The sequence below is a fragment of the Pristiophorus japonicus genome, chromosome 14 (genome assembly GCF_044704955.1).
Source record: "Pristiophorus japonicus isolate sPriJap1 chromosome 14, sPriJap1.hap1, whole genome shotgun sequence".
Lineage (NCBI taxonomy): Eukaryota > Metazoa > Chordata > Chondrichthyes > Pristiophoridae > Pristiophorus > Pristiophorus japonicus.
In genome coordinates, this window is record NC_091990.1 from 71879666 (window position 1) to 71901157 (window position 21492).

Sequence of the window (21492 nt, forward strand, 5' to 3'; positions counted from 1 at the left end):
GGGTTGGAGCGATGACGCAGCCCTGTTTGACCCCGGTCCGGACGTGAATTAGGTCTGTAATGGATCCGTTGGTAAGGATCACGGCCTGCATGTCGTCGTGAAGTTTCTTCACACAGCGGGTGACGAATCTTTGGAAATCTCTACCCGAGAGTGCTGTGGATGCTCAGTGGTTGAGTATATTCATGATAGTGATCGATAGATTTTTGGATATTAAGGGGATCAACGGATATGGGGATAATGCAGGAAAGTGGAGTTGGGGTAGAAGGTTTCATTGAATGGCAGGGCAGGCTCAAGGGGCCGAATTGTCTAATCTAGTAATCTTGCTCCTGTTTCTTATGTTCTTATATTCTCAGGGTGAGACAGGACACACCATGTGGCTCAGCCTGAATAAGCAGGCAAGGAGGGGGCTGGAATAGGGGATAGAGTGGGGGTTTCGTGTTCAGTCTTGCCAACTTTAAGTTGAAAAAAATTCTGACTCGTCCATGACCTGATCGTGTCGATGAAAAAAGGGACCTTGGAGTGCTTGTCCACAGATCCCTGAAAGTAGCAGGCCAGGTGGTTAAGAAGGCATACGGAATGCTTGCCTTTATTGGCCGAGGCATAGAATATAAGAACAGGGAGGTTGTGCTTAAATTGTATAATTTGGTTAGGCCACAGCTGGAGTACTGCGTGCAGTTCGGGTTGCCGTATTATAGGAAGGACGTGATTGCACTAGAGAGGGTGAAGAGGAGATTTACTAGGATGCTGCCTGGAATGGAGAATCTTAGTTATGAGGACAGATTGGAGAGGCTGGGTTTGTTCTCATTGGAACAGAGGAGGTTGAGAAGAGATCTCATCGAGTTGTACAAAATATTGAGGGGCCTGGACATAGTGGATAGTAAGGGTTTATTTCCTTTGGTGGAAGGGTCTATTTCGAGGGGGCATAGTTTTAAGGTGGTTGGTGGAAGGATTAGTGGGGATTTGAGGGGGGGCTTCTTTACGCAGAGGTTTGTGGGGATCTGGAACTCGCTGCCTGGAAGAGTGGTGGATACAGAAACTCTCACCACATTTAAGAGATGGTTGGATGGGCACTGTGCCATAACCTGCAGGGTTACTGACCTAGAGCTGGTAATTGGGATTAGACTGGATGACCTTTTGTTGGACGGCGCAGACATAATGGTAAGTACTGCAGGGAATAGAATACGGCCAGGGTGATCTCCTGGACTAGCTTCGATCGCCTGGATGGGTCGGAGTGGAATTTTCCCAAATTTTTCTCCCTAAATTGGCCTGGGGTTTTATCTGGTTTTTGCCTCTCCCAGGAGATCACATGCTCCGGTTGGGGTGGAGTGTAGAATGTTTCAATACTGGTTGGGCTGGGTGCTCTTTACCTTTCTGTCATTGTTCATAGGTTTATACGTAACCTTTAGGGCTGCTGACCGAGGGCCGTGTGGCTCTTTGTCGGCTGGCATGGACACAATGGGCCGAAATGGCCGCTTCCTGCGCTGTAAATTTCTATGTTTCTATGATGTCGGGTACGTAGTCAGACTGGACAGAGAGTGGTGATGTTGAGGGTGATGGAGGAGGAGTAGAGTTGGTGTCCTTAGCACACGTGTGAAGCTGCATTCACTTTCATATGCAGTCAGCCATGGCATTCAGCCGAATTCGATCATGGGTATCCCTTTGATCGTCATTCCAAGCAATGCTGCACTTCACTCACAGACAGCCGAGTGGAAGTGATTTAAATTACTGAAAAACAGCAGCGCGGTGCTCCCAAAACTGGAAATATCAACAATACATGAGACACCAGATAAAAATCCAGACAAGTGTGGGCTTGGGAGAGAAAAGTGTTGGTCCCAGAGGACAGAGAGCGGGCTGTGCAACGATGAAATGTGCACCAGTCAGCGTCTGCAGTTCTTCTACAATTTATTTGTTCATGGGATGTGGGAATCATTGGCAAGGCCAACATTTATTGCCCATTCCTAATTGCCCTTGAGAAGGTGGTGGTGAGCCACTTTCTTAAACTGCTGCAGTCTCTGTGACCCAGCGACGATAAAGAAACAGCGATATATTTCCAACTCAAGATGGTGTGTGACCTGAAGGGGAACTTTGAGATGGCGGTGTTTCCATGTGCCTGCTGCCCCTGCCCTTCTAGATGGTGGAGGCGATTTTGGGAGGTGCTGTTAAAGAAGCCTTGGCGAGTTGTTGCAAGCAGCTATGTTACATAAGAACATAAGAACTAAGAGTGACTAGTGGGGTGCCGCAGGGATCATTACTGGGGCCTCAACTATTTACAATCTGTATCAATGGACCGAGTGTAATGTAGCCAAGTTTGCTGATGATACAAAGATGGATAGGAAAGCAAATTGTGAGGAAGACACAAAATCTGCAAAGGGATAGAGACAGGCTAAGTGAGTAGGCAAAAATTTGGCAGATGGAGTATAATGTGGGAAAATGTGAGGTTATCCACTTTGGCAGAAATAATAGAAAAGCAAATTATAATTTAAATGGAGAAAAATTGCAAAGTGCTGTAGTACAGAGGGACCTGGGGGTCCTTGTGCATGAAATACAAAAAGTTAGTATGCAGGTACAGCAAGTAATCAGGAAGGAAATGGAATATTGGCGTTTATTGCAAGGGGGATAGAGTATAAAAGCATAGAAGTCCTGCTACAATTGTACCGGGTATTGGTGAAGCCACACCTGGAGTACTGTGTACAGTTTTGGTCTCCGTATTTAAGGAAGGATATACTTGCATTGGAGGCCGTTCAGAGAACGTTCACTAGGTTGATTCCGGAAATGAGGAGGTTGACTTATGAGGAAAGGTTGAGTAGGTTGGGCCTCTACTTATTGGAATTCAGAAGAATGAGAGGTGATCTTATTGAAACTTATAAGATAATGAGGAGGCTCGACAAGGTGGATGCAGAAAGGGTATTTCCACTCATAGGGGAAATTAAAATTAGGAGACATAGTCTCAGAATAAGGGGCCGTCCATTTAAAACTGAAATGAGGAGAAATTTCTTCTATGAGGGTTGTAAATCTACGGAATTCTCTGTCCCAGAGAGCTGTGGAGGCTGGGTCATTGAATATATTTAAGGTGGAGATCGACAGATTTTTGAGCGATAAGGAAGTAAAGGGTTATGGGGAGCAGGCAGGGAAGTGGCGCTGAGTCCATGATCAGATCAGCCACGATATTGAATGGCGGAGCAGACTCGAGGGGCCAAATGGCCTACTCCTGCTCCTATTTCTTATGTTCTGAAGACATGGTTGTGGGCCTTACCGCCGTTCGAACCTGCTCCGCTATGCAATAAGATCATGGCTAATCGTCAACCTCAAATCCACTTTCCCACCCGATCCCCGTATCCCTTGATTCTCAAAGTCCAAAAATCACCCTATGTCAACCTTGAATGTACTCAACAACACAGCATCCACAGCCTTTTCGAGTAGAGAATTCCAAAGATTCACAACCCTCAGTGAAGAAATTTTTCCTCATCTCAGTCTTAAATCACTGATCCCTTATCTTCAGACTAAGCCCCCTAATTCTAGACTCACCAGTCAGGGGAAACAACCTCTCGACATCTACCCTGTCAATCCCCCTCAGAATCTTATATGTTTCAATGAGATCACCTCTCATTCTTCTAAACTCCAGAGAATATGGGGCCAATCTACTCGATCTCTCCTCAGGACAACCCTGTCATCCCAGACATCAATCGTGAACCTTTGTTGCACCACCTCTGAGGCATGAATGGCATGTAACTGGGCACATTACATCAGGTGTGGTCTCACTAAAACCCTGTACAATTGTAGTAAGACTTCCTTACTCTGATACTCCAGCCCCCTTGCCCCCTAATTGATTTCTGTATCTGTGTTTCCTGTATGAGAACACCTAAATCTCTCTCAACACCAATATTTAATAGTTTCTCATCATTTAAAAAAAAAATTAGTTTTTCTATTCTTCCTACCAAAGTGCATAACCTCATATTTTTCCATGTTACACTCCATCTTCCACCTTATTGCCTACTCATTTATTCTGTCTATATCCCTTTGCAGGCTCTTTGTGTCCTCCTCATAGCTTACTTTACCACCCTGCTTTGTAGCGTCAGCAAATTTGGATACATTGCACTCGGTCCCTTCATCAAAGTCATTGATATAGATTGTAAATAGCTGAGGCTCAAGCACTGATCCTTTCAGCACCCCACTTGTTACAGCCTGCCAACTGGAAAATTACCCATTTATTCCTACTCTGTTTAATATGTTACTCCCAACCCAATGAGCCCTTATCTTGCATAACAACCTTTTATATGGCACCTTATCAAATGCCTTTTTGAAATCCAAATATATTACATCCACTGGTTTCCTTTTATCTGCCCTGCGAGTTACATCCTCAAAAAAGTCACATAAATTTGTTAAAAACGATTTCCCTTTCATGAAACCACGTTGACTCTGCCTAATTTTATGATTTTCTAAGTGACCTTCTACCACTTCCTTAATAATGGATTCCAGCATTTTCCCGACGACTGATGTCAGGCTAATTGGCCTGTCGTTCCCTGTTTTCTCTCTCACTCCTTCCTTGAGTGTAGCGTGGTTACATTTTCTACCTTCTAATTCGCTGAGATTATTGTAGAATCTAGGGGATTTTGGAAAATCACAATCGGATCCAGATGATTCGTCAGCTTTTAGCCCCATTATTTTCTCAACTCCTTTTTCTCTACTGATAGTAATTACTTTCAGTTCCTCACTCTTATTAGCTACTTGATTCCCCACTATTTTTGGTATGCTTTTTGTATCTTCAACTGTGAAGGCAGATACAAATTATTTGTTTCAAGTCTCTGCCATTTCCTTATTTCCGATTATAATTTCTCCTTTCTCAGCCTCAAAGGGGCCAACGCTTACTTTCACTGTTCTCTTCCTTTTTACATACATGCAGAAGCACTTACAGACTGTTATATTTCTTGTGAGTTTACTCTCATTCTATTTTCTCCCATTTTATCACATTTTTGGTTATCCTTTGCTGGGTTTTAAAGCTCTCCCAATCCTCAGCTTACTGTTATTCTTTGCAACATTATAAGTCTCTTCTTTTAATCTAATACTATCCTTAACTTCTTTAGTTAGTCACGGATGGATCACTTTTCCCATGGAGTTTTTATTTCTCAATGGAATGTTTATTTGTTGAGAATTTTAGAATATTTCTTTAAATGTTTGCCACTGCTCATCCACTGTCATACCTTTTAATCTAATTTCCCAATCTACCTTGGCTAACTCTTCTCTCATGTCCATGTTATTGGCTTTATTTAAGTTTAAGACTCTCGTTTCCAACTGAAGTATTTCACTCTCAAACTCTCTGTGAAATTTTATCATATTGTGATCACTCTTCCCCTGAGGAACTTTAACTATGAGATTACTAATTAACCCTGTCTCATTATATAATTCAAGATCCAAAATAACCTGTTCCCTGGTTGGATCCCTGATGTATTGTTCTAAGAAACTGTCTGGAATGTTTTCCATGAACTTGTCCTCCTTTGCCAACTTGATTTTCCCCAGTTTAAATGAAGATTAAAGTCCCCCACGATTATTGTATTACCTTTGTTCCACGCTCCTATTATTTGTCGATTAATACTCTGTCCAACGGTATCGCTACTGTTAGGTGGCCTGTAAACTACTTCCACCAGTGTTTCCTGCCCCATGTTATTTCTTGGATGTGCTTATTTCTACTGCAAAAATGGCCACCACGCTCCACCCTTTGTCTATGATTGGTCTCCTTGGAGGATAAGCCATACCCTGAAGTTGCACATAAATGTGTAACTGGAACCGCCCATCCCAAGGTCTCACTGACTTTGCAAATTGTAACTCGATTCACTTGGACTTCCTGAAGCGACAGAGGACGGAGCTCCCTAGAAGACAGCAAGGGTCAGCCAAAGTGCCTTAGCTAGCGCAAGTACACCCTCTCCCCACCATAGATAGGGCAGGCACTGTGTACGGATTGTTAACAGGTTTATTTGGGAATGAAGTGAATAGTGACAGTGTCGTGACTTCTGGATATCGTCCACTCCAACGATGTCCCTTGCAGGGGGTTGGAAGAATGTGATCCGTCTCTCCCCTTTGATTTCCCCCCCCCACAATCGTGTCTCTCCCACACCCATCCCCCCCCCCCACACCCGTGTCTCTCCCATCCCTCCCCCCACCCGTGTCTCTCCCCCCACCCGTGTCTCTCCCACCCCACCTGTCAGTGGTGGAGGGCGTGACTGTTTAAGGTGTTGGATGGAGTGCCGATCAAGCAAGCTGCTTTGTCCTGGGTGGTGTCAAGCTTCGTGAGTGTTGTTGGAGCTACAACTCATCCTGGCAAGTGACGAGTAGTCCATCACACACCTGACTTATGCCTTGTGGTTGGTGGAAAATCTTTGGGGAGTCCGGAAACCCACATCTGACCTGCTCTTGCAGCCACAGTATTTATGTAGTTGGTCCAATAAAGTTCCTAGTTAATGGTGACCCCCCAGGATGTTGATGGTGGAGGATTTGATGCTGGTAATGCCATTGAATGTCAAGGGGAGGTGGTTAGACTCTCTCACTGGAGATGGTCATTTTCATTGCCTAGCACTTAGGTGACAAGTAACATTCTCGCCACGCGTTAATCCAAGCCTGGATATTGTCTCGATCTTGCTGCATGTGAGTACGGACTGCTTCATTATCTGAGGAGTTGCGAATGGCACTGAACAATGTGCAGTCATCAGCGAACATCCAAACCTCTGTCCTTATGATAGAGGGAAGGTCATTAATGAAGTAACATAGAAAATAGGTGCAGGAGTAGGCCATTTGGCTATTTGAGCCTGCACTACCATTCAATAAGATCATGGCTGATCATTCACCTCAGTACCCCTTTCCTGCTTTCTCTCCATACCCCTTTATCCCTTTAGCCGTAAGGGCCATATCTAACTCCCTTTTGAATATATCTAACGAACTGGCTTCAACAACTTTCTGTGGTAGAGAATTCCACAGGTTCACCACTCTCTGGGTGAAGAAGTTTCTCCTCATCTCGGTCCTAAATGGCTTACCCCTTATCCTTAGACTGTGACCCCTGGTTCTGGACTTCCCCAACATCGGGAACATTCTTCCTGTCCAATCCTGTCAGAATTTTGTATGTTTCTGAGATCCCCTCTCATTCTTCAAAACTCCAGTGAATACAAGCCCAGTCGATCCAATCTCTCCTCATATGTCAGTCCTACCATCCCAGGAATCAGTCTGGTGAACCTTCGCTGCACTCCCTCAATAGCAAGAACATCCTTCCTCAGATTAGGAGACCAAAACTGTACACAATATTCCAGGTGTGGCTTCACCAAGGCCCTGTACAACTGCAGTAAGACCTCGCTGCTCCTATATTCAAATCCCCTAGCTATGAAGGCCAACATTCCATTTGCCGCATTCACCGACTGCTGTACCTGCTTACCAACTTTCAATGACTGATGTACCATGACACCCAGGTCTCGTTGCACCTCCCCTTTTCCTAATCGGTCACCATTCAGATATTCTGCCTTCCTGTTTTTGCCCCCAAAGTGGATAACCTCACATTTATCCACATTATACTGCACCTGCCATGCATTTACCCATTCACCTAACCTGTCCAAGTCACCCTGCAGCCTCTTAGCATCCTTCTCACAGCTCACACCGCCACCCAGCTTAGTGTCATCTGCAAACTTGGAGATATTACATTCAATTCCTTCATCTAAATTATTGATGTATATTGTAAATAGCTGGGGTCCCAGCACTGACCCCTGCGGCACCCCACTAGTCATTGCCTGCCATTCTGAAAAGGACCCATTTATTCCTACTTTCTGCTTCCTGTCTGCCAACCAGTTCTCTATCCACGTCAATACATTACCCCCAATACCATATGCTTTAATTTTGCACACTAATCTCTTGTGTGGGACATTGTCAAAAGCCTTTTGAAAGTCCAAATATACCACATCCACTGGTTCTCCCTTGTCCACTCTACTAGTTACATCCTCAAAATATTCCAGAAGATTTGTCAAGCATGATTTCCCTTTCATAAATCCATGCTGACTTGGACTGATCCTGTCACTGCTTTCCAAATGCGCTGCTATTTCATCTTTAATAATTGATTCCAACATTTTCCCCACCACCGATGTCAGGCTAACCGGTATAATTCTCTGGGTGTTCTCGCCCTACTTTTTTTAAAAAGTGGTGTTACATTATCTACCCTCCAGACCATAGGAACTGATCCAGAGTCAATAGAATGTTGGAAAATGATCACCAATGCATTCACTATTTCTAGGGCCACTTCCTTAAGTACTCTGGGATGGAGACTATCAGTCCCTGGGGATTTATCGGTCTTCAATCCCACCAATTTCCCTAACACAATTTCCTGATTAATAGGATTCCCTTCAGTTCCTCCTTCTCGCTCGACCCTCAGTCCCCTAGTATTTCCGGAAGGTTATTTGTGTCTTCCTTAGTGAAGATAGAACCAAAGTATTTGTTCAATTGGTCTACCATTTCTTTGTTCCTCATTATAAATTCACCAGATTCTGACTGTCTACGTTTGTCTTCACAAACCTTTTTCTCTTCACACATCTATAAAAGCTTTTGCAGTCAGTTTTTATGTTCCCTGCAAGCTTCCTCTCATACTTTATTTCCCCCCCTCCTAATTAAACTCTTTGTCCTCCTCTGCTGAATTCTAAATTTCTCCCTGCCCTCAGGTTTGCTGCTTTTTTTGGCCGATTTATATGCCTCTTCCTTGGATTTAACACTATCCCTAATTTCCCTTGTTAGCCACGGTTGAGCCACTTTCCCCGTTGTATTTTTACTCCAGACAGGGATGTACAATTGTTGAAATTCATCCATGTGCTCTCTAAATGTCTGCCATTGCCTATCCACCGTCAACCCTTTAAGTATCATTTGCCAGTCTATCCTAGCCATTTCACATCTTACACCATTGAAGTTACCTTTCCTTAAGTTCAGGACCCTAGTCTCTGAATTAACTGTCGCTCTCCATCTTAATAAAGAATTCTACCATATTATGGTCACTCTTCCCCAAGGGGCCTCGCACAACAAGATTGCTAATTAGTGTCCTCTCATTACACAACACCCAGTCTAGGATGGCCAGCTCTCTAGTTGGTTCCTCGACATATTGGTCAGGAAAACCATCCTTAATACTCTCCAGGAAATCCTCCTCCACCGTATTGCTACCAGTTTGGCTAGCCCAATCTATATGTAGATTAAAGTTGCCCTTGATAACTGCTGTACCTTTATTACACGCATCCCTAGTTTCTTGTTTGATGCCATCCCCAACCTCAATATTACTGTTTGGTGGTCTGTACACAACACCCACTAACGTTTTCTGCCCTTTGTTATTCTGCAGCTCTACCCATACAGATTCCACATCATCCAAGCTAATGTCCTTCGTTACTATTGTGTTAATTTCCTCTTTAACCAGCAACGCTACCCCACCTCCTTTTCCTTTCTGTCTATCCTTCCTGAATGTTGAATACCCCTGGATGTTGAGTTCCCAGCCTTGGTCACCTTGGAGTCATGTCTCCGTAATCCCAATTATATCACATTCGTTAATAGTCACCTGCGCAGTTAATTCGTCCACCTTATTATGAATACTCCTTGCATTGAGACACAGAGCCTTCAGGCTTGACTTTTTAACACTCTTTGTCCCTTTATAATTATGCTGTAATGTGGCCCTTTTTGATTTTTACCTTGGATTTCTTTGCCCTCCACTTTTACTTTTCTCCTTTCTATATTTTGCTTCTGCCCCCATTTTACTTCCCTCTGTCTCCCTGCATAGATTCCCATCCCCCTGCCATATTAGTTTAAACCCTCCCCAACAGCACTTGCAAACACTCTCCCGAGGACATCGATTCTGGTCCTGCCCAGGTGCAGACCGTCCGTTTTGTACTGATCTTACCTCCCCCAGAACCAGTTGCAATGTTCCAGGAATTTGAATCCCTCCCTCTTACACCATTCTTCACGCCACGTATTCATCTGAGCTATTCTGCAATTCCTACTCTGACTAGCACGTGGCACTGGTAGCAACCCTGAGATTACTACCTTTTGAGGTCCTACTTTTTAATTTACCTTAAGATGTTTGGGCCTAAGACTGCCCTGAGGAACTTCTGCAGTGATGTTGTGGGGCTGAGATGATTGGCCTCCCACGACCATCTTCCTTTGTGCTAGGTATGACTCCAGCTAGTGGAAAGTTTTCCTCCCAATCCCCATTGACTTCAATTTTACTCGGACTCCTTGGTGCCACACTTGGTCAAATGGTGTCTTGATGTCAGGGACAGTCACTCTTGCCTCACCTCTGGAATTAAATTCCTTTGTCCATGTTTGGACCAAGGCTGTAAATGAGGCCTGGCAGAACTTAAACCAAGCATTGGTGAGCATGTTATTGGTGAGTGCTGCTTGATAGCACTGTTGACGACATCTTCCATTACTTTGTTGGTGATTGAGAGTAGACTGATGGGGCGGTAATTGGCCAGATTGGATTTGTCCTGCCTTTTGTGGACAGGACCTACCTGGACAGTTCTCCACGTTGTCGGATAGATGTTAGCGTTTTAGCTGTACTGGTGCACAAATCTTCCGCACTGTAGCTGGGATGTTGTGAGGGCCTATAGCCTTTGCTTTATCCAGTGCGTTCAGCCACTTCTTGATATTTCGTAGAGTGAATCAAATTGGCTTTAGACTGGCTTCTGTGATGGTAGGGACCACAGGACGAGGCAGAGATAATCATCCAATCTGGCTGAAGGTGGCTGCAAACGCTCCAGCCTTTTCTTTTGCACTCACGTGCTGGGCTCTGCCATCATTAAGGATGGGGATGTTTGTGGAGCCTCCCCCTCCTATTAGTTGTTAAATTGTCCGCCACTGTCCACAACTCGATGTGCAGGACTGCAGAGCTTTGATCTGATCAGTTGGTTGTGGGATCGCTTAGCTCTGTGTGTAGAATGCTGCTTCCGCTGTTTACCATGCATGTAGTAACTTCATCAGGTTGGCACCTCATTTTCAGTTCGGCCTGGTGATGGTTCTGATGCTCTTCTACCTGCCTCATGAGGTTCCATATTTTGGTGGCATACAATTCTGCTGATGGCCCACAGCGCCTCATGGATGCCCAATTTTGAGCTGCTAGATCTATTCTGAATCTATCCCATTTAGCACGGTGGTAGTCTTCAGTGTGATCGCTCCTACCAATGCTGTCATGGACAGATGCATCTGCGACAGGTAGATTGGTGAGGACGAAGTCAAGCAGGTTTTTCCCTCATTGATACTCTTGCCACCTGGCAGCTATGTCATTCAGGGCTCGGTCAGTCGTGGTGCTACTGAGCCACTCTTGGTGATGGACATTGAAGTCCCCCACCCAGAGTACATTCTGTGCCCGTGCTACCCTCAGTGCTTCTTCCAAGTGGTGTTCAACATGGAGGAGGACTGATTCATCAGCTGAGGGAGGGCACTAAGTGGTAATCAGCAGGAGGTTTCCTTGCCCATGCTCGACCTGAGGCCATGAGACTTCATGGGATCCAGCGTCAATGTTGAGAAATTCCAGGCCCACTGTCTTCTGACTGTATACCATTGTGCTGCCACCTCTGGTGGGTCTGTCCTGCCAGTGGGATGATGATGGAGGAGTATGGGACATTGGCTGATAGGTATGATTCTGTCATAGTGTTCTGTTTAGCTGCTGCTTGACTAATCTGTGGGACAGCTCTCCCAATTTTGGCACGAGACCCCAGATGTTAGTGCAGAGAAGCTGGATGTGCCTTTGTGATGTCCAAATCCGATGCCGAAGTTGATGCCAAATTGTCGTGCTCCAATTGCTGCTCCAGCTCAGATCGGGAGCTAACCAGTCACCTCATGGTCTGTCCAGTTTTATTCTCGTATTTTCTTGTAGCAGTTTGATACAACTGAGCTTGCTATATTTCAGAGGGCATTTAAGCTTCAACCACATTGCTGTTGGTCTGGGTTCACGTATAGGCCAGAGCGGGTATGGGTGGCAGGTTTCCTTCCCTGAAGATTTATTTAATTAACTGAACTCAAATTCACATTTGAATTCGCATCTCAGAATCATTAGTTGAGGATTCTGGATTACTAGTCCGATAACATAACTACTGTGCTGCAGTGCACCTTGGCCCCTGGGGTTGTCAGCCCTTTCTCCATTTTTTTTTTGTAGGGTTTCTTGTGTTTACTGTAGTGTTCTGATTTTTAAATTCTCATTTTATGACTGATTTGCTGTTCATGCTGCAGATTTCTGTGTGTCCTACGTTCTGCCAAGTGTCAGTCCTATTGATTGGGGGTTTGGCAGGAGCAGGTGGGATGCCGATAGCCACTCAAACTGCGGAAGCACAATCAAGTACTTGGTTGTTTTGGACCTACAGTTATGCATCGAGTTTGAATGCCAATGGCACTGGGGCCCAGGAGCAGGGGATCTGTGGGACCCGGGACTGCACTGGGCCCAGGAGCGGGGGATCTGTGGGACCGGGACTGCACTGGGGCCCAGGAGGAGAGAGAGAGAGAGCTGTGGGACCCAGGATTGCACTGGGCCCAGGAGCAGGGGATCTGTGGGACCGGGACTGCACTGGGGCCCAGGAGGAGAGAGAGAGAGAGCTGTGGGACCCAGGACTGCACTGGGGCCCAGGAGGAGAGAGAGCTTCGGGGCCCAGGAGTGGGGGGAGCTGTGGGACCCAGGACTGCACTGGGGCCCAGGAGCGGGGGAGCTTTGGCACCTGGGACTGCACTGGGCCCAGGAGCGGGGGATCTGTGGCACCTGGGACTGCACTGGGCCTAGGAGCGGGGGATCTGTGGGACCCGGGACTGCACTGGGTCCCAGGAGCGGGGGATCTGTGGGACCCGGGACTGCACTGGGTCCCAGGAGCGGGGGAGCTGTGGGACCCAGGACTGCACTGGGTCCCAGGAGCGGGGGAGCTGTGGGACCCAGGACTGCACTGGGGCCCAGGGGGAGCTGTGGGACCCAGGACTGCACTGGGGCCCAGGGGGAGCTGTGGGACCCAGGACTGCACTGGGGCCCAGGGGGAGCTGTGGGACCTGGGACTGCACTGGGGCCCAGGGGGAGCTGTGGGACCTGGGACTGCACTGGGGCCCAGGGGGAGCTGTGGGACCTGGGACTGCACTGGGGCCCAGGGGGAGCTGTGGGACCTGGGACTGCACTGGGGCCCAGGGGGAGCTGTGGGACCTGGGACTGCACTGGGGCCCAGGGGGAGCTGTGGGACCTGGGACTGCACTGGGGCCCAGGGGGAGCTGTCGGACCCAGGACTGCATTGGGCCCAGGAGCGGCGGTAACTGTCGGACCTGGGGAATTTGTGAGCAGTGGGGACCAAGGCTGCACTGGGGAGCTGGGGGAGGGAGCAGCAGGAGCTGTTACTGAAACTGGGGGTTGAGAGGCAGAGAACAGCATTAGCTGGAGACAAAGCTTTGACTGAAGTCTGGATTGAGGAGGGAGCAACTAGCGGGAACACTGGCTGGAGTTGGGGCCGAATGGAAGAGAGTGGCTGTGTGATCACCTGATGCCAAGTACTGTCACGCAGGTGGCACCAGATAATGATCAGGGTCCATGCGCTTAAGCTAACTGTGGTGCTCCCAATTGCTGCTCCAGCATGGACTGGGATCGAACCAGTGACCTTATGCTCTATCCAGCTCGGTGTCATACCAACTGAAAGGATTCCAGTCCCGGTGTAATGTTTACTAATTGGTACATAACTTTTACTAATTTTACCATGTTTTCACAATAATTTGCCAAGTATGTTTGCAGATTTCGAATGTCCTTCGAGCTGACTGATCTGTTCCCTGCTAGGCAACCGTGTTGGAAGAGATGCCACCATTCCCTGAGAGGGAATCTTCGATACTTACCAAGCTGAAAAAGAAGAAGGGAACCAGCACCCTGACTGACCTGGAGGAGGTTAAAAAGGAGCGGAATTCTGATGTCAATGGTGGCTCCGAACCCACTGTGGTGAACACCAGCACTCTGGTATGTGGCTCAGTGCGGTATCATTGACAGTCTGTGTCACAGCAATGGGCTCTGGTATGTAACAATAGTGTGATACAGTGGGGTCATATTCTGCCGCTTTTCCTCTGGGACTAGGCTCTGAATCCATTCCAGATTGATGGTGAGGAAGTCTTGTCTTTCTGGGGGTTATTAGGATCCTATGAGAGCTTAAATTGACCATGTCAACACTGCCTCGGGTCATTGGGCCACTACAGCACTAACGAGAATCTCACTCTGAATTGCTGATGTGGAAGTAAGCTGAGAGAGTACATAAGAACATAAGAAATAGGAGCAGGAGTAGGCCATACGGCCCCTCGAGTATGCTCCACCATTTAATAAGATCATGGCTGATCCGATCATGGACTTGGGTCCACTTCCCTGCCCGCTCTCCATAATCCCTTATTCCCTTATCGTTTAAGAAACTGTCTATCTCTGTCTTAAATTTATTCAATGTCCCAACTTCTACAACTCTCTGAGGCAGCGAATTCCACAGATCCACAACACTCAGAGAAGAAATTTCTCCTCATCTCAGTTTTAAATGGGCGGCCTCTTATTCTAAGATTATTCCCTCTGGTTCTAGTCTCCCCTATCAGTGGAAACATCCTCTCTGCATCCACCTTGTCAAGCCCCCTCATAATCTTATCTGTTTCGATAAGATCACCTCTCATTCTTCTGAATTCCAATGAATAGAGGCCCAACCTACTCAATCTTTCCTCATAAGTCAACCCCCTCATAGAAACATAGAAAATAGGTGCAGGAGTAGGCCATTCGGCCCTTCTAGCCTGCACCGCCATTCAATGAGTTCATGGCTGAACATGCAACTTCAGTACCCCATTCCTGCTTTCTCACCATACCCCTTGATTCCCCTAGTAGTAAGGACTTCATCTAACTCCTTTTTGAATATATTTAGTGAATTGGCCACAACAACTTTCTGTGGTAGAGAATTCCACAGGTTCACCACTCTCTGGGTGAAGAAATTCCTCCTCATCTCGGTCCTAAATGGCTTACCCCTTATCCTTAGACTGTGTCCCCTGGTTCTGGACTTCCCCAACATTGGGAACATTCTTCCTGCATCTAACCTGTCTAACCCCGTCAGAATTTTAAACGTTTCTATGAGGTCCCCTCTCACTCTTCTGAACTCCAGTGAATACAAGCCCAGTTGATCCAGTCTTTCTTGATAGGTCAGTCCCACCATCCCGGGAATCAGTCTGGTGAATCTTCGCTGCACTCCCTCAATAGCAAGAATGTCCTTCCTCAAGTTAGGAGACCAAAACTGTACACAATACTCCAGGTGTGGCCTCACCAAGGCCCTGTACAATTGTAGCAACACCTCCCTGCCCTTGTACTCAAATCCCCTCGCTATGAAGGCCAACATGCCATTTGCTTTCTTAACCGCCTGCTGTACCTGCATGCCAACCTTCAATGACTGATGTACCATGACACCCAGGTCTCTTTGCACCTCCCCTTTTCCTAATCTGTCACCATTCAGATAATAGTCTGTCTCTCTGTTTTTACCACCAAAGTGGATAACCTCACATTTATCCACATTATACTTCATCTGCCATGCATTTGCCCACTCACCTAACCTATCCAAGTCGCTCTGCAGCCTCATAGAATCCTCCTTGCAGCTCACACTGCCACCCAACTTAGTGTCATCCGCAAATTTGGAGATACTACATTTAATCCCCTCGTCTAAATCATTAATGTACAGTGTAAACAGCTGGGGCCCCAGCACAGAACCTTGCGGTACCCCACTGCCATTCTGAAAAGTCCCCATTTACTCCTACTCTTTGCTTCCTGTCTGACAACCAGTTCTCAATCCATGTCAGCACACTACCCCCAATCCCATGTGCTTTAACTTTGCACATTAATCTCTTGTGTGGGACCTTGTCGAAAGCCTTCTGAAAGTCCAAATATACCACATCAACTGGTTCTCCCTTGTCCACTCTACTGGAAACATCCTCAAAAAATTCCAGAAGATTTGTCAAGCATGATTTCCCTTTCACAAATCCATGCTGACTTGGACCTATCATATTACCTCTTTCCAAATGCACTGCTATGACATCCTTAATAATTGATTCCATCATTTTACCCACTACCAATGTCAGGCTGACCGGTCTGTAATTCCCTGTTTTCTCTCTCCCTCCTTTTTTAAAAAGTGGGGTTACATTGGCTACCCTCCACTCCATAGGAACTGATCCAGAGTCAATGGAATGTTGGAAAATGACTGTCAATGCATCCACTATTTCCAAGGCCACCTCCTTAAGTACTCTCGGATGCAGTCCATCAGGCCCTGGGGATTTATCGGCCTTCAATCCCATCAATTTCCCCAACACAATTTCCCGACTAATAAGGATTTCCCTCAGTTCCTCCTCCTTACTAGACCCTCCGACCCCTTTTATATCCGGAAGGTTGTTTGTGTCCTCCTCAGTGAATACCAAACCAAAGTACTTGTTCAATTGGTCCGCCATTTCTTTGTTCCCCGTTATGACTTCCCCTGATTCTGACTGCAGGGGACCTACGTTTGTCTTTACTAACCTTTTTCTCTTTACATATCTATAGAAACTTTTGCAATCCGTCTTAATGTTCCCTGCAAGCTTCTTCTCGTACTCCATTTTCCCTGCCCTAATCAAACCCTTTGTCCTCCTCTGCTGAGTTCTAAATTTCTCCCAGTCCCCGGGTTCGCTGCTATTTCTGGCCAATTTGTATGCCACTTCCTTGGCTTTAATGCTATCCCTGATTTCCCTTGATAGCCACGGTTGAGCCACCTTCCCTTTTTTATTTTTACGACAGACAGGAATGTACAATTGTTGTAGTTCATCCATGCGGTCTCTAAATGTCTGCCATTGCCTATCCACAGTCAACTCCTTCAGTATCATTCGCCAATCTATCCTAGCCAATTCACGCCTCATACCTTCAAAGTTACCCTTCTTTAAGTTCTGGACCATGGTCTCTGAATTAACTGTTTCATTCTCCATCCTAATGCAGAATTCCACCATATTATGGTCACTCTTCCCCAAGGGGCCTCGCACAACGAGATTGCTAATTAATCCTCTCTCATTACACAACACCCAGTCTAAGATGGCCTCCCCCCTAGTTGGTTCCTCGACATATTGGTCTAAAAAACCATCCCTTATGCACTCCAGGAAATCCTCCTCTACCGTATTGCTTCCAGTTTGGTTAACCCAATCTATGTGCATATTAAAGTCACCCATTGTAACTGCTGCACCTTTATTGCACGCACCCCTAATTTCATGTTTGATGTCCTCCCCAACATCACTACTACTGTTTGGAGGTCTGTACACAACTCCCACTAACGTTTTTTGTCCTTTGGTATTCTGCAGCTCTACCCACATAGATTCCACATCATCCAAGCTAATGTCCTTCCGAACTATTGCCTTAATTTGCTCCTTAACCAGCAATGCTACCCCACCTCCTTTTCCTTTTATTCTATCTTTCCTGAATGTTGAATACCCCTGGATGTTGAGTTCCCAGCCCTGATCATCCTGGAGCCACGTCTCCGTAATCCCAATCACATCATATTTGTTAACATCTATTTGCACAGTTAATTCATCCACTTTATTGCGGATACTCCTTGCATTAAGACACAAAGCCTTCAGGCTTGTTCTTTTAACACCCTTTGTCCTTTTAGAATTTTGCTGTACAGTGGCCCTTTTTGTTCTTTGCCTTGGGTTTCTCTGCCCTCCACTTTTCCTCATCTCCTTTCTGTCTTTTGCTTTTGCCTCCTTTTTGTTTCCCTCTGTCTCCCTGCATTGGTTCCCATCCCCCTGCCATATCAGTTTAAATCCTCCCCAACAGCACTAGCAAACACTCCCCCTCTCTGGAATCAACCTAGTGAACCTTCTCTGAACAGATTCCAAAGCAAGTATATCCTTTCGTAAATATGGAAACCAAAACTGCACGCAGTATTCCAGGTGCGGCCTCACCAATACCTTGTATAGCTGTAGCAAGACTTTCCTGCTTTTATGTGCCATCCCCTTTGCAATAAAGGCCAAGATTCCATTGGCCTTCCTGATCACTTGCTGTGTCTGCATACTAACCTTTTGTGTTTAATGCACAAGTACCCCCAGGTCCTGCTGTACTGCAGCACTTTGCAATCTTTCTCCATTTAAATAATAACTTGCTCTTTGATTTTTTTTTTCTGCCAAAGTGCATGACCTCACACTTTCTGACATTATACTCCATCTGCCAAATTTTTGCCCACTCACTGAGCCTGTCTATGTCCTTTTGCAGATTTTCTATGTCCTCCTCACACATTGCTTTTCCTCCCCTCTTTGTATCGTCGGCAAACTTGGCTACGTTACACTCGGCCCCTTCCTCCACGTCGTTAATATAGATTGTAAATAGTTGGGGTCCCAGCACTGATCCCTGCGGCACCCCACAGTAGGATGTCTGAAAGTAAAAATTCACACTGTTGCAGCCACAGCTACTCATCTGAGATTGGGCTGAAGCATTTTGTTGAGACAGTGAAGAAGGAGCTTTACTCCATTTCTAACCTGTGCTGAACCTACCCTGGCAGTGTTTAATGGGACAGTATAGAGGGAGTGTTACTCCATTTCAAACCTGTGCTGTACCTGCCTTGGAAATGTATGATGGGATAGGGTAGAGGGAGCTTTACTCTCTATCTATCCCGTGCTGTACCTGCCCTGGGAGTGTTTGATGTGGCAGTGTAGAGGGAGCTTTACTCTGTATCTAACCCGTGCTGTACCTGCCCTGGGAGTGTTTGATGTGGCAGTGTAGAAGGACTTTACTCTGTATCTGAAATAAGAATGTTTGCATATGTATTTCTCAGTCTCTTGGGGATCTTTCATGTCTATCTTATAATGCAAGCTTGACTCTGCTCTCCTTATTCTTGTGGTTAACTTGTTTCCCTTGTGCTGTTAGAACAGTCCTCAGCCTCGATCCCGTGAGCTTCTGACTCTGCAGTTGGCTGCTATGAACAGACCTCGCCCCAGCTCTCACCAGTACTCTCCTCACTCACCAGCTCCCCCTTTCCTTGACTCAGGAGCACATCTGTTCACTTTCGAGGTTCTCTTCAAGTTTTGTTACAGCATGACTTTTGCAGTAACCTGGTCGACCAGTGGGTTTTGTCTGACTAACCCTAACACAAAGTGGCTCCCCCTCTACTGCCTCGACAAAACTATTTTCGGGGGATACCATTGGGATCATTGTTAGTGCTACTAAGGTGGTCCAGACCATGTGATGCATGTTGCCTGTTTTGTGTTTGCTGTGTTTAAGAAATAAGATGAACTACTGGTCTTTCAGTTGGTGGCACTCTTGCCTTTTGAGTCTGAAGATTGTGGGTTTGACCCCCATTCCAGGCCTTGAGCTGACATCTCATTGCAGTATTGAGGGAGTGTTGCACTGTCGGATGTGCCATCTTTTGGATGAAATGTTAAACCGAGACCGCATCTGATTGTTCATGTTGCCCAAGATGTTAAAGATCCTATGGCACTATTTGAAGAGGAGCAGGCAGTTTTCCCAGTGTTGGCCAACATTCCTCTCTTAATCAACACATAAAGCAGTTTATCTGGCCATTAGACAAGTTGCTGATTATGGATCCTACTGTGCACAGATTGGCTGCCACATTTGCCTACTTAACCCAGGTGATTAATTATATGTGAAACACTTTGAGATGTTTGAGAGAGATGAAAGGGCACTGTAAATAAGCCTTTGAAACTGGTGTGTTTCATTTGAGAAATTTGTTGTGCTACTTTGCAACTATAAACACTTTTCCCGGTTTCTCTCTTCAAACAGAGAGAGTTTTCTGCAAGATTCTATTGTAATTTTCATTGTGTTTCCTATACAGGCCTCCCCTTCCCCGTCTGCCGACCTCCTGGGTCTTGGAGCAGCCCATTTGGTGAATTCAGCTCCCTCGCATCCGTCTGCGGGTGGATTGTTGGTGGACATGTTCTTGGACGTCAGCTCTGGGTCCACCTTGAAGATCCCCGGTGCTGAAGATAACTTTGTGAGGTACCCGTTCACAAGAACGCGCTGAATTACCGATATTCTAGGTTGAAAGCTGCTAGCCCCGCACCGCACTTCTGAGTTGGGTATCCTAGAATTTCTAAAATGGATGCAGAAATGCACCAGAAAATTATTTTTGCTCGCGTGCTTGAGGTGTTAAAGTTCTTGATGAATGTCGATCATCAGTAACGCACACCTCGACTCTAAACAGGTGTGGCCACCACAATGCCGCTTTAGCCACCTGCAGTCATTTAGTTGGCAGTGCCTCACATACACTCGCACAATCCAGGTAAATGTACGTCACGTATATGTTTACTGAACAAACACATCCCAAATTTCAGTCGTCAAAGATAGAAAGCCCCAACAATGAAAAACCACTTGCACACACAGCTTTTCATCTTAACTTTGAACTAGTAAGTGCACATGAAGGTTCAAGTTCACAGGCATTCGCTATGCGAATATTGAGTATTAAGGTCACAGGCCTAACGATAGTGTCTATTACTCATATTTTATTCACTAACCAGAATTGCAATTAGCCACATCTGGATTCCCAATTAGCCTCGTCTGGGCTCATGTGAAGAATGGCCACTTTGGATGAGGCCCTGAAGGGTACTGGCAGCTGTAGTCCGGTGGAGTCAGTGCCAATGTTCCCTCGAGATTGTGGGTGTGCGTGGCCACACAGCAATTAGAAAGGTACCATGCAGGCCGCTCGCATGCTGTTCCCTCTAAGGTACCGCTTGTGTGAGGCCACGCAGCAAATTTAAAGGTACCATGCACAAAAAAATGTAGAGTTAACATTGGTCAGCGCCCTCGAGCAAGGAGAGGGAGAGAGAATGGAATCCATGTTAAAACACTGAGTCAGTGCTGTGGGCGGTCAGGAAAGAAGGGAAAAGCTGCAGTATTCTGCCTTGGGGCACCATCCCTAGGATTGGAAATCTGTGGTCCAGTCCACATGGGCACCTGTCCGTCAGTATAAATCTGACCTTTCCAAAGTTCACTATCCTCCAACTGAGTTATTAGAAATGAGGAAAAAGTGTTTTTTCTTCCAGGATATGGTACAGCTCTCTCTGTTTCTCTGTCTCTTCCCACTCTCTCCATTTTTTCTTTTTCAGGTTTGTTTGTAAAAATAACGGCGTCTTATTTGAGAACCAACTTTTACAGATTGGTCTGAAATCTGAATTTAGACAGAACTTGGGTAAGTTTCTTTTATTTCTCCCCTTCTCTCCTTACCCCCCAGCCACCTGCCCCCATCCTCCCACAGTGCTGCCTGGTGATTTCCCTGCCTTGTCCGGTTCTCCTGTATGATTTGAGCCTGACTGAAGTGCATACTTGGATTAAATATTGGAATTATGTGGCAGGTGCAGCAACTTCTGAAGAGTAGGGACTAGTGAACCATTCACTACACCTGAGGATAGACTGGTGAGGAGCCCTATGAAGTGCTGGTTGTCGGGTGCTGACTGACCTGCTATGCGCTGCCGGCATTTTCTGGAGTTATTTCAGATTGCAGCCTTTACAGTTATTCATTA

General features: G+C 46.2%; 1 protein-coding gene across 3 annotated transcripts in view; it reads left to right on the forward strand.

The window, feature by feature from the left end:
* The window catches only part of LOC139279949 (AP-2 complex subunit alpha-2), a 122965-nt gene that overhangs the window by 77591 nt on the left and 23882 nt on the right, over positions 1-21492 (forward strand). For 2 of the 3 annotated variants that reach the window (XM_070899297.1, XM_070899298.1), the window contains exons 14-16: positions 13787-13960; positions 19809-19972; positions 21079-21161. In XM_070899297.1, the coding sequence (XP_070755398.1) occupies positions 13787-13960; positions 19809-19972; positions 21079-21161 (421 nt within the window). Of the gene's footprint in view, positions 1-13786; positions 13961-18883; positions 19028-19808; positions 19973-21078; positions 21162-21492 lie in introns of all 3 variants that reach the window. The other variant, XM_070899296.1, reaches the window with a different exon arrangement.